This window comes from Mytilus trossulus, chromosome 5 (genome assembly GCF_036588685.1).
Source record: "Mytilus trossulus isolate FHL-02 chromosome 5, PNRI_Mtr1.1.1.hap1, whole genome shotgun sequence".
Taxonomy (NCBI): domain Eukaryota; kingdom Metazoa; phylum Mollusca; class Bivalvia; order Mytilida; family Mytilidae; genus Mytilus; species Mytilus trossulus.
This window is the reverse complement of record NC_086377.1, coordinates 78,566,405-78,580,757: the sequence shown is the minus strand read 5'-3', so window position 1 is coordinate 78,580,757 and position 14,353 is coordinate 78,566,405. Positions and strand designations below refer to the sequence as shown.

General features: G+C 35.0%; 1 protein-coding gene across 1 annotated transcript in view; it reads right to left on the bottom strand.

The window, feature by feature from the left end:
* LOC134718333 (protein fem-1 homolog C-like) overlaps positions 1-11,985 on the bottom strand; it is a 42,318-nt gene extending 30,333 nt beyond the window's left edge. Inside the window, exons 1-5 of the mRNA XM_063580827.1 lie at positions 11,968-11,985; positions 11,167-11,280; positions 2,484-2,582; positions 1,596-1,694; positions 693-791 (exon numbers count right to left, since the gene is read on the bottom strand). Coding sequence (XP_063436897.1) covers positions 693-791; positions 1,596-1,694; positions 2,484-2,582; positions 11,167-11,280; positions 11,968-11,985 — 429 coding nt within the window. The remainder of the gene's footprint in view (positions 1-692; positions 792-1,595; positions 1,695-2,483; positions 2,583-11,166; positions 11,281-11,967) is intronic.
* Positions 11,986-14,353: the final 2,368 nt, after the last annotated feature.

The window sequence follows — 14,353 nt, the reverse complement described above, 5'->3', positions numbered from 1 at the left end:
AATGTAAGAAAAATAACATTGCGTAAGAAAATAAACAATTATACTTGTGTATAAACTATTAAATGGTAGATTAAGATATATAAATTCAATGCATATTTTCTAATTCAGTGAAACAAAACAGGTAAAAAAATAGTAAACTCTTAATTATATAAGTGTAACAAGTCAAATAATAGCAACCCTCACTTTATATAAGTCAAACAAGTATTTGTTGTCCATTTAACATGTATGATAAACAACATGATTTTATGTTGATTCAGTAGAATGATCAAATTTCAAAAAAAAACTTTTTTCAAGAAACATTGAAATGAGTTATATTTTCTGATTCAGTACGAAAAGACAAGAAAAATAAGACCCCACTTTATATAATTCTGTCAAGTATTTGTTATTTTTAAAAGATGTTTTACATTAGATCTGTAGAATTAACATTATCTGACTAAAGATGTTAACACAACTTTTTCTCATCAACCTCTCATTAAAATCAGATGTTTACAAAATAATTTTTCATCAAAAAACAAAATAAAACCTTAACTATCTGATTCAGTTCTGTGTTACGAATAAAATGAGACCCCACTTTATATAATTCTAACAAATATTTGTTGTCCATTAAACCTGTCTGATTAACAACATGATTTTGTGTAGATTCTGTATAAAGTTGTGTTTAGTCAGAGTAAGGTCATTATATCTATCATTACCTGGGATGTGGCCTCTAACTGACTGCCCTGAGTGACCAGGTAAGTCACAACCTCCAGGTGTCCTCTCAGAGCCGCCAACATTAATGGTGTCCTTCCTCCCTGTAATATCAACATATAACAGACATCAAAACTTGTGTCATAAACTGGACAATGTTGTGTAATAAATATAAACAAAATATATATCACATGAATCAGTGGTCAAAACTGAATAAAATGACCAGTCACACTTTTATTGATATTCTACATAAACAACAAATAAATAACATGTTTTATTGTGAGATGTCAGAACTTCCATCAGAACTGTTAGGTTAAAAAAAACAAAAAAAAAACTTTTTTCTAGAAACACAAACAATATTTATATCAATGGACTCAGCTGGACAAGACAATTAAAATGAGACCCCACTTTATATAATTCCAACAAATATTTGTTGTCCATTAAATCTGTCTGATTAACAATGATTACATTAAATGATCAAAGTTAAAAAAAAAATTTAAAAAATTCAGGAAACATTAAAACGAGTAATATTTTCTGATTCAGTACGAAGAGACAAGAAAAATAAGACCCCTCTTTATATAATTCTGTCAAGTATTTGTTATTTTTAAAAGACATTTTACATTAGATCTGTAGAATTAATATAATCTGACTAAAGATGTTAACACAACTTGTTCTCATCAACTTCTCATTAAAATCAGATGTTTACAAAATAATTTTTCGTCAGAAAACAAAATAAAACCTAAACTATCTGATTCAGTTCTGTGTTACGAATAAAATGAGACCCCACTTTATATAATTCTAACAAATATTTGTTGTCCATTAAACATGTCTGATTAACAACATGATTTTGTGTAGATTCTGTATAAAGTGATGTTTGGTCAGAGTAAGGTGATTATATCTATCATTACCCGGTCTGTAGCCTCTAACTGACTGCCGTGAGTGACCAGGTAAGTCACCACCTCCAGGTGTCCGTTCATAGCCGCCAACATTAATGGTGTCTGTCCAAACTGTAATATCAACATATAACAGACATCAAAACTTGTGTCAAAAACTTGACAATGTTGTGTAATAAATATAAACAAAATATATATCACTTGAATCAGTGGTCAAAACTGAATAAAATAACCAGTCACACTTTTATTTATATTCTACATAAACAACAAATAAACAACATGTTTTATTGTGAGATGTCAGAACTTCCATCAGAACTGTTGGGTTAAAAAAAAACTTTTTTCTAGAAACATAAACAATATTTATATCAATGGACTCAGCTGGACAAGACAATTAAAATGAGACCCCTCTTTATATAATTCTATCAAATATTTGTTGTCCATTAAATCTGTTTGATTAACAATGATTACGTAGAATGATCAACAGTTTTAAATTTTTTTTTTAAAGAAACATTAAAACAAGTTATATTTTCTGATTCAGTACGAAGAGACAAGACAAATAAGACCCCACTTTATATAATTCTGTCAAGTATTTGTTATTTTTAAAAGGCATTTTACATTAAATTTGTAGAATTAACATTATCTGACTAAAGATGTTAACACAACTTGTTCTCATCAACTTCTCATTAAAATCAGATGTTAACAAAATAATTTTTCATCAGGAAACAAAATAAAACCTTTACTATCTGATTCAGTTCTGTGTTACGAATAAAATGAGACCCCACTTTATATAATTTTAACAAATATTTGTTGTCCATTAAACTTGTCTGATTAACAACATGATTTTGTGTAGATTCTGTATAAAGTGATGTTTGTTCAGAGTAAGGTGATTATATCTATCATTACCCTGTCTGTAGTCTCTAACTGACTGCCGTGAGTGACCAGGTAAGTCACCACCTCCAGGTGTCCGTACACAGCCGCCCTCATTAATGGTGTCTTTCCTCCCTGTAATATCAACATATAACAGACATCAAAACTAGTGTCATAAACTGGACAATGTTGTGTAATAAATATAAACAAAATATATATCACATGAATCAGTGGTCAAAACTGAATAAAATGACCAGTCACACTTTTATTTATATTCTACATAAACAACAAATAAACAACTTGTTTTATTTTGAGATGTCAGAACTTCCATCAGAACTGTTGGGTTAAAAAAAAACTTTTTTCTAGAAACAAAACAATATTTATATCAATGGACTCAGCTGGACAAGACAATTAAAATGAGACCCCTCTTTATATAATTCTGTGAGATATTTGTTGTCCATTAAATCTGTCCAATTAACAATGATTAAGAAAATGACGGAAGTGATAAAAAAAAACACTTTTTTCAAGAAACATTTAAACAAGTAATATTTTCTGATTCAGTACGAAGAGACGAGAAAATTAAGACCCCACTTTATATAATTCTGTCAAGTATTTGTTATTTTTAAAAGATGTTTTACATTGGATCTGTAGAATTAACATTATCTGAATAAAGATGTTAACACAACTTGTTCTCATCAACTTCTCATTAAAATCAGATGTTTACAAAATAATTTTTCATCAGGAAACAAAATAAAACCTTAACGATCTGATTCAGTTCTGTGTTATGAATAAAATGAGACCCCACTTTATATAATTCTAACAAATATGTGTTGTCCATTAAACCTGTCTGATTAACAGTATTTTGTGTCTATTAAAAATAATGATCAAAGCTAAGAAAATATCTAGTGGTATTACCGTGTAAAATGTTGGGTGTCTACCAGCTGCTTCATATCATATGAGTTGTTGTGTATAAGGGTAATGTAGCAATGGTGTATGTTTGTGGTGAGTATAAGTGAAGGTGTATGTTTGTGGTGAGTATAAGATTAATATAGCAATGGTGTATGTTTGTGGTGAGTATAAGTGAAGAACTGCAATAAGCCATGTTTGTATTTTTTTCAAGTTTGCATTGCCTATAAGTGTGATCTGTAACTTGTTTGTGATGAGTGTAATAATGTCATTGCTACGTCACATGTTGGTGTTGAGTCTAAGAGTGTCACTGCTACGTCACATGCTGGTGTTGAGTATAAGAGTGTCACTGCTATGACACATGTTGGTGTTGAGGTGAAGGGTGTCATTGATATGTCACAAGCTGGTGTTGAGGTAAAGAGTGTCATTGTTATGTCACATGTTGGTGTTGAGTATAAGAATGTCATTGCTATGTCACATGTTGGTGTTGAGGTCAAGAGTGTCATTGTTATGTCACATGTTGGTGTTGAGTATAAGAATGTCCTTGCTATGTCACATGTTGGTGTTGAATATAAGAGTGTCACTGCTATGTCACATGTTGGTATTGAGTATAAGAGGGTCACTGCTACGTCACATGCTGGTGTTGAGTATAAGAGTGTCACTGCTATGTCACATGTTGGTATTGAGTATAAGAGTTTCACTGCTACGTCACATGTTGGTGTTGAGGTAAAGAGTGGTACTGCTACGCCACATGCTGGTGTTGAGTATAAGAGTGTCATTGCTAACTGATATGTTGATGTTGAGGTAAATAGTGGTACTGCTACGCCACATGCTGGTGTTGAGAATAAGAATGGCATTGCTATGTCACATGTTGGTGTTGACTATAAGAGTGTCATTGCTATGTCACATGTTGGTGTTGAGTATAAGAGTGTCATTGCTATGTCACATGTTGTTGTTAGCTATAAGAGTGTCATTGCTATGTCACATGTTGGTGTTAGCAATAAGAGTGTCATTGCTATGTCATATGTTGGTGTTGAGCATATGAGTGTCATTGCTATGTCACATGTTGGTGTTGACTATAAGAGTGTCATTGCTATGTCACATGTTGGTGTTGACTTTACATTTATAAGAGTGTCATTGCTATGTCACATGTTAGTGTTGAGGTAAAGAGTGTCATTGATATGTGTCTTGTACCTTTTTGGATCATAGCTCTTCATTGTTTTAATAAGCTTTGGATTTTCAAATATTATGTCCTCGAGCATCACTGAAGAGACATTTATTGTCGAAATCTGCATCTGGTGCAGAAACAATTGCTAATGTTAAAGTTATTTTATGTCACATGTTGATGTTGACTATAAGAGTGTCATTGCTAAGTGACATGTTGGTGTTGAGGGAAATAGTGTCATTGCTATGTCACATGTTGGTGTTGACTATAAGAGTGTCATTGCTATGTCACATGTTGGTGTTGACTATAAGAGTGTCATTTGTATGTCATTTGTTGGTGTTGAGCATATGAGTGTCATTGCTATGTCACATGTTGGTGTTGACTATAAGAGTGTCATTGCTATGTCACATGTTGGTGTTGAGGTAAAGAGTGGCATTGACATGTCACAAGTTGGTGTTGAGGTAAAGAGTGTCATTGCTGTCACATGTTGGTGTTGATGGATATATTATCATTGCTATGTCACATGTTTGTGTTGAGGGAAATAGTGTCATTGCTATGTCACATGTTGGTGTTGAGTATAATAGTGTCATTGCTATGTCACATGTTAGTGTTGACTATAAGAGTGTCATTGCTATGTCACATGTTGGTCTCGACTATAAAAGTGTTATTGCTATGTCACATGTTGGTGTTGACTATAAGAGTGTCATTGATATGTCACATAATGGTGTTGATTATAAGAGTGTCATTGCTATGTGACATGTTGGTGTTGAGTGAAAGAGTGTCATTGCTATGTCATATGTTGGGGTGACTAGAAGAATGTCATTGATATGTCACATGTTGGTGTTGAGTATAAGAATGTCCTTGCTATGTCACATGTTGGTGTTGAATATAAGAGTGTCACTGCTATGTCACATGTTGGTATTGAGTATAAGAGGGTCACTGCTACGTCACATGCTGGTGTTGAGTATAAGAGTGTCACTGCTACGTCACATGTTGGTATTGAGTATAAGAGTGTCACTGCTACGTCACATGTTGGTGTTGAGTATAAGAGTGTCATTGCTAACTGATATGTTGATGTTGAGGTAAATAGTGGTACTGCTACGCCACATGCTGGTGTTGAGAATAAGAATGGCATTGCTATGTCACATGTTGGTCTTGACTATAAAAGTGTCATTGCTACGTCACATGTTGGTGTTGACTATAAGAGTGTCATTGATATGTCACATGTTGGTGTTGATTATAAGAGTGTCATTGCTATGTGACATGTTGGTGTTGAGGTCAAGAGTGTCATTGTTATGTCACATGTTGGTGTTGAGTATAAGAATGTCCTTGCTATGTCACATGTTGGTGTTGAATATAAGAGTGTCACTGCTATGTCACATGTTGGTATTGAGTATAAGAGGGTCACTGCTACGTCACATGCTGGTGTTGAGTATAAGAGTGTCACTGCTATGTCACATGTTGGTATTGAGTATAAGAGTGTCACTGCTACGTCACATGTTGGTGTTGAGGTAAAGAGTGGTACTGCTACGCCACATGCTGGTGTTGAGTATAAGAGTGTCATTGCTAACTGATATGTTGATGTTGAGGTAAATAGTGGTACTGCTACGCCACATGCTGGTGTTGAGAATAAGAATGGCATTGATATGTCACATGTTGGTGTTGACTATAAGAGTGTCATTGCTATGTCACATGTTGGTGTTGAGTATAAGAGTGTCATTGCTATGTCACATGTTGTTGTTAGCTATAAGAGTGTCATTGCTATGTCACATGTTGGTGTTAGCAATAAGAGTGTCATTGCTATGTCATATGTTGGTGTTGAGCATATGAGTGTCATTGCTATGTCACATGTTGGTGTTGACTTTACATTTATAAGAGTGTCATTGCTATGTCACATGTTAGTGTTGAGGTAAAGAGTGTCATTGATATGTGTCTTGTACCTTTTTGGATCATAGCTCTTCATTGTTTTAATAAGCTTTGGATTTTCAAATATTATGTCCTCGAGCATCACTGAAGAGACATTTATTGTCGAAATCTGCATCTGGTGCAGAAACAATTGCTAATGTTAAAGTTATTTTATGTCACATGTTGATGTTGACTATAAGAGTGTCATTGCTAAGTGACATGTTGGTGTTGAGGGAAATAGTGTCATTGCTATGTCACATGTTGGTGTTGACTATAAGAGTGTCATTTGTATGTCATTTGTTGGTGTTGAGAATATGAGTGTCATTGCTATGTCACATGTTGGTGTTGACTATAAGAGTGTCATTGCTATGTCACATGTTGGTGTTGAGGTAAAGAGTGGCATTGATATGTCACAAGTTGGTGTTGAGGTAAAGAGTGTCATTGCTGTCACATGTTGGTGTTAATGGATATAGTATCATTGCTATGTCACATGTTTGTGTTGAGGGAAATAGTGTCATTGCTATGTCACATGTTGGTGTTGAGTATAATAGTGTCATTGCTATGTCACATGTTAGTGTTGACTATAAGAGTGTCATTGCTATGTCACATGTTGGTCTTGACTATAAAAGTGTCATTGCTACGTCACATGTTGGTGTTGACTATAAGAGTGTCATTGATATGTCACATGTTGGTGTTGATTTTAAGAGTGTCATTGCTATGTGACATGTTGGTGTTGAGTGAAAGAGTGTCATTGCTATGTCATATGTTGGGGTGACTAGAAGAATGTCATTGATATGTCACATGTTGGTGTTAACTATAAAAGTGTCATTGCTATGTCACATGTTGGTATTGAGGTAAAGAGTGTCATTGCTATGTCAAATGTTGGTGTTGAGGTAGAGTGTCATTGGTATGGCACTTGTTGGTGTTGACTATAAGAGTGTCATTGCTATGTCACATGTTGGTGTTGAGCATAAGAGTGTCATTGGTATGTCACACGTTGGTGTTTAGGTAAAGAGTATCATTGCTGTGTCACTTGTTGGTGTTGAGTATAAGAGTGTCATTGCTATGTCACATGTTGGTGTTGAGCATAAGAGTGTCATTTATGTCACATGTTGGTGTTTGGGTAAAGAGTGTCATTGCTGTGTCACATAGTGGTGTTGAGTATAAGAGTGTCATTGATATGTCACATGTTGGTGTTGAGGTAAAGAGTGTCATTGAAATGCGTCTTGTACCTTTTTGCATCATAGCTGTTCATCGTTTTAATAAGCTTTGAATTTGCAAATATTTTGTCCTGGAGCATCACCGAAGAGACATTTATTGTCGGAATCCTTATCTGGTGCCGCAAAAATTGGTACTGTTAAAGTTATTTTATGTCACATGTTGGTGTTTAGTATTAGAGTGTCATTGCTATGTCACATATTGGTGTTGGGCATAAAAGTGTCATGGTTATGTCAGAGGTTGGTGTTAGGTATGATAGTAAAGTTGTTATGTCAGATGTTGGTTTTGGGTATAAGAGGGACATTGTTATGTCAGAGGTTGGTGTTGGGTACAAGAGGGATATTGTTATGTCAGAGGTTGATGTTGGGTATAAGAGGGACATTGTCATGTCAGAGGTTGGTGTTGGGTATAAGAGGGACTTTGTTATGTCACATGTTGGTGTTGGGTATTAGAGGGACATTATCATGTCACATGTTGTTGTTGGTATAAGAGGGACATTGTTATGTCAGAGGTTGGTGTTGGGTATAAGAGGGACATTGTTATGTCAGAGGTTGGTGTTGGGTATAAGAGGGACATTGTTATGTCAGAGGTTGTTGTTGGGTATAAGAGGGACATTGTTATGTCAGAGGTTGGTGTTGGGTATAAGAGGGACTTTGTTATGTCAGAGGTTGGTGTCTGGTATAAGTGGGACATTGTTATGTCAGAGGTTGGTGTTGGGTATAAGAGGGACTTTGTTATGTCACATGTTGGTGTTTGGTATAAGAGGGACATTATCATGTCACATGTTGTTGTTGGTATAAGAGGGACATTGTTATGTCAGAGGTTGGTGTTGGGTATAAGAGGGACATTGTTATGTCAGAGGTTGGTGTCAGGTATAAAAGTGTCATGGTTATGTCAGAGTTTGGTGTTGGGTATAAGAGGGACATTGTTATGTCAGAGGTTGGTGTTGGGTATAAGAGGGACTTTGTTATGTCAGAGGTTAGTGTCTGGTATAAGAGGGACATTGTTATGTCACATGCTGGTGTTGGTTATAAGAGGGACATTGTTATGTCAGATGTTGGTGCTGGGTATAAGAGGGACATTGTCATGTCAGAGGTTGGTGTCAGGTATAAAAGTGTCATGGTTATGTCAGAGTTTGGTGTTGGGTATAAGAGGGACATTGTTATGTCAGAGGTTGGTGTTGGGTATAAGAGGGACATTGTTATGTCAGAGGTTGGTGTTGGGTATAAGAGGGACTTTGTTATGTCAGAGGTTAGTGTCTGGTATAAGAGGGACATTGTTATGTCACATGCTGGTGTTGGGTATAAGAGGGACATTGTTATGTCAGATGTTGGTGTTGGGTATAAGAGGGACATTGTCATGTCAGAGGTTGGTGTCAGGTATAAAAGTGTCATGGTTATGTCAGAGTTTGGTGTTGGGTATAAGAGGGACATTGTTATGTCAGAGGTCAGGATTGGTAAATTCAGGTTGTATGATCAAGTGTGACATGTCATGTTCAGTACAGGAGTGGTTAATGAATGGTGTATGATCAGGTGTCACGTGTCATGTTTAGTAATGGAGTGGTAAATGAATGTTGTATGATCAGGTGTGACATGTCATGTTCAGTACAGGAGTGGTTAATGAATGGTGTATGATCAGGTGTCACGTGTCATGTTTAGTAATGGAGTGGTAAATGAATGTTGTATGATCAGGTGTCACATGTCATGTTCAGCACATGAGTGGTAAATTAAAGTTGTATGATCAGGTGTCACATGTCATGTTCAGTACAAGAGTGGTAAATGCAGGTTGTATGATCAGGTGTCACATGTCATGTTTAGTACTGGAGTGGTAAATGCATGTTGTATATTCAGGTGTCACATGTCATGTTCAGCACAAGAGTGGTAAATTAAAGTTGTATGATCAGGTGTCACATGTCATGTTCAGTACAAGAATGGTAAATGCAGGTTGTATGATCAGGTGTCACATGTCATGTTTAGTACTGGAGTGGTAAATGAATGTTGTATATTCAGGTGTCACATGTCATGTTTAGTACAGGAGTGGTTAATGAATGGTGTATGATCAGGTGTCACGTGTCATGTTTAGTACTGGAGTGGTAAATGAATGTTGTATAATCAGGTGTCACATGTCATGTTCAGCACAAGAATGGTAAATTAAAGTTGTATGATCAGGTGTCACATGTCATGTTCAGTTCTGGAGTGGTGAATGAATGGTGTATGATCAGGTGTCACGTGTCATGTTTAGTACTGGAGTGGTAAATGAATGTTGTATAATCAGGTGTCACATGTCATGTTCAGTACAAGAGTGGTAAATGCAGGTTGTATGATCAGGTGTCACATGTCATGTTTAGTACTGGAGTGGTAAGTGAATGTTGTATATTCAGGTGTCAAATGTCATGTTTAGTACTGGAGTGGTAAATGAATGTTGTATATTCAGGTGTCACATGTCATGTTCAGCACAAGAGTGGTAAATTAAAGTTGTATGATCAGGTGTCGCATGTCATGTTCAGTACAAGCGTGGTTAATGAATGTTGTATATATAATCAGGTCTTACATATCATGTTTAGAAGTGGAGTGGTAAATGAATGTTGTATAATCAGGTGTCATACGTCATGTTCAGTACAGGAGTGGTAAATGCAGGTTGTATGATCATGTGTCACATTTCATATTCAGTACAGGAGAGGTAAATGTATGTGGTATGATCTGGTGTTACATGTCATGTTCAGTACAAGAGTGGTAAATGCAGGTTGTATGATCAGGTGTCACATTTCATATTCAGTACAGGAGAGGTAAATGTATGTGGTATGATCTGGTGTTACATGTCATGTTCAGTGCAGGAGTGGTAAATGCATGTTGTATAATCAGGGGTCACATGTCATGTTCAGTTCAAGAGTGGTAAATGCAGGTTTTATGATCAGGTGTCACATGTTAAGTTCAGTACAGAAGTGGTTAATGAATATTGTAGAATCAGGTGTCACATGGCATGTTTAGAACAGGTGTGGTCAATGAAAGTTGTATGTTCAGGTGTCACGTCTCAAGTCATGGTCATGCAAGATTTTTTTTTAACCAAAGTAATGTTTTTTTGTGTAGAATACTATGTTACGTGTAATAAAGTGAATCACAATATTTCCAGTTACGAAGTATCAGACAGCAACTCTTTGACATACAAACTGGAGTGGTACTCATCAGTGTAATGAAGTAAATCACAATATATCATAATAGTATGTTTCTTAATATTTTGAAGACAAGAGTATTTGCAATAAATAGAATGTACACTGAATCACTGAACACTAACAAGGGCAGTGTTTAACTGATCCACATTATGGGTACTATTATATAGTCTTCGCAATGAACTGTTAAATCTACAGGCCCGGAGATCAATTTTTTGAAAATTTTTGGTTAGATTCTGTTGGCCTGTAGATATGATGTTTACAGGCCCAAGACCAATTTTACAAGCCTGGGCTACCATTCAGCGTGTATACTATATAATAAATATCTGTAAGTGTGTTAAACATTTTACTTTACTTACACCATCTCTACATTCCAAGTTAGCTCTGTTCTTTACACATAATTCTACCTCTTTTATATTCCCATTCTCTGCAGCTGTAAGAAGTTTCTGTAAGCAAAACAAATCTATTTTCCTCTAGAACATACAAATGTATCATAAATGTAATAATTGAATTTAACAAGCTATATTTTTACAGTTTTAAAACAGTAGATACCAAATGCAGTGATTACCAAGAAGGAGTGAAATTGCCGTCTATAATTTCAGATTTTTTTTTTAGAAAAGTCTGTAGACAATTGTCATGGTCGTATTATGCATCAGTTTTGAGATCAGCCTAAGTTTTTGTTGAGGTTTGTGTTGCTCGGTCTTTAGTTTTTTATGTAATGTTTTGAATATAAAAAGAAGACGTGGTATGATTGCCAATGAGACAATTCTACAAAATAGACCAAATGACACAGAAAATAACAACTATAGGTCACTGTACAGCCTTCAACAATGATCAAAGCCCATATGGTATAGTCAGCTATAAAAGGCCCTGAAATGACTAATGTAGACTGCTGAATTTTGATTGTTTTTCATTTTTTTCCATGGCATTGTCGGATTCTCTTCGACTTAAAGAGTTGTGAATGTCCTACAATATCTTATGTTTCTTTTTTTTGTCTCCTGGAATTTTGAATATTGAAATTCTGTTCACTGTAGTCATTTTGATTTCTCCTGTTCTCCCCCTGAGAATACTGCATGCCTGTATCTTATGTACAGTTTATAGATAACATATGTCACATGACATAGGTCACATGACACTGAATTTTAAGAAGAAAAACTTACCCCATCCCAACTTGCCATTATATCCTGTAAAAGAAAATGAAATCATTGTATATTTATAACTAGAGGCTCTAAAGAGCCTGTGTCGCTCACCTTGGTATATGTGAATTAAACAAAGGAAGCAGACAGTTCATGACAAAATTGTGTTTAGGTGATTGTGATGTGTTTGTACATCTTACTTTACTGAACATTCTTGCTGCTTACAATTATCTCTATCTATAATGAACTTGTCCGTGTAGTTTCAGTGGAAAATGTTATTAAAAATTTACAAATTTTATGAAAATTGTTAAAAATTGATTATATAGGACAATAACTTCTTAGGGGGTCAATTGACCATTTTGGTCATTTTGCCTTATTTTTGAGTCTTAAATTGCTGTACATTATTGGTGTTGACAGTTTATCTCTATCTATAATAATATTCAAGATAATAACCCAAAACAGCAAAATTTCCTTAAAATTACCAATTTACGGGCAGCAACCTAACAACAAATTGTCCGATTCATCTAAAAATTTCAGGGCAGATAGATCTTGACCAGATTAAAAATTTTACCCCCTTGTCAGATTTGCTCTAAATGCTTTGGTTATTGAGTTATAAGCCAAAAACTGCATTATTCCCCTATGTTCTATTTTTAGCCGTAGCGGCCATCTTGGTTGGTTTGCCAGGTCACAAAACACACTTTTTAAACTAAATAGCCTAATAATGATTCTGGCTATATTTGGTAATATTTGGCCCAGTAGTTTCAGAGGAGAAGATTTTTGTAAAAGTTAACTAAGATTTACGAAAAATGGTTAAAAATTGACTTCAAAGGGCAATAACTCCTAAAGGGGTCAACTGACCATTTGTTCATGTTGACTTATTTGTAAATCTTACTATGCTGAACATTATTGCTGTTTACAGTTTATCTCCATCTATAATAATGTTCAAGATAATAACCAAAAACAGTAAAATTTCCTTAAAATTACCAATTTAGGGGCAGCAACCCAACAATGGGTTGTCTGATTCATCTGAAAATTTCAGGGCAGATAGATCTTGACCTGATAAACAATTTTACCCCATTTCAGATTGCTCTAAATGCTTTGTTTTTTGAGTTATAAGCCAAAAACTGCATTTTACCCCTATGTTCTATTTTAAGCCATGGCGGCCATCTTGGTTGGTTGGCCGGGTAAAAAAACACAAATTTTAAACTAGATACCCCAATGATGATTGTGGCCAAGTTTGGTTTAATTTAGCCCAGTAGTTTCGGAGGAGAAAATTTTGTAAAAGTTAACGACGGATGACGGACGCCGGACGACAGACGACGGACGCCGGACGCCAAGTGATGAGAAAAGCTCACTTGGCCCTTCGGCCCGGTGAGCTAAAAATAAGGAGATATGATTACCAATGAGACAACAATCAACTTAAGTTCAAATGAAGTGGATGTAAGCAATTATAGGCAATGGTACAGCCTTCAACAATAAGCATAGGTCGAACCCTGAACAATTGAACAAGTATGGACACAACATTTAAGCTTAAAACAGCTCTGAATTTGGATTCTGATTGAATATTTATAATAGATTATTTTTTAATTAAGAGGGAATGCCACGAACCATCAAGCTTCCTCCCTAAAATTTATTGAAAGTACATTTTTATTTAATAATGAAAATGATATAAAATTTGCAAATCTGAAACACAAACAGGATCATGTAAAAAAATAAACATTAACACACACAGCAAAAATGAATTACCACATAACAACTGTGACATCTACCTTCATAACACACATGACTTTAAAAAAAAAAAAAAAAGAAATTTTGATGTTATCATTACTCAGGTCAGGAACACTACCTTATATGGAAATGCATGAATAAGCATACTTATGTTCTCGCACGTGTAATTGTTTATTTACGTGTGATGCAATTTATTGTTACCTGGTTTTTTTACCAATCCACTAAATGAGCAACAATGCATTATGGACTACTACGTGTTTACAATCAACCAAGAACACGTGCTACTTACTTAAATACAACACATTTTGTCATGCAATACGTGATTAACAAATTCGCTTAGTTTTTCATTTTTTGTATCCACATTTATAGTTCGTGATATAAAGTATTCGTTCCATGCTCAGATTAATGAAGAGTTCTTTCTATGCGAAGAAAAAGTGTTTGATTTACCAGATATATAGCTATTCACGTGTTTGATGATGACAAACTTTCAAACTGTTCCCTTTGCTCTGAGGGTAGTGGAAAACAACTGTTGTATCATATGGTTTTCGTCTTTGCTAAGATTTTTTTTCAAATGCAAATGGAAATATTAGATTTTTTTTTGATTTTTTAACGGACTCGGACTCGAAAATTTGTCAATCTTAATAAAATCTTTAATGATGTTATCCATGTTTATGTTCGACAA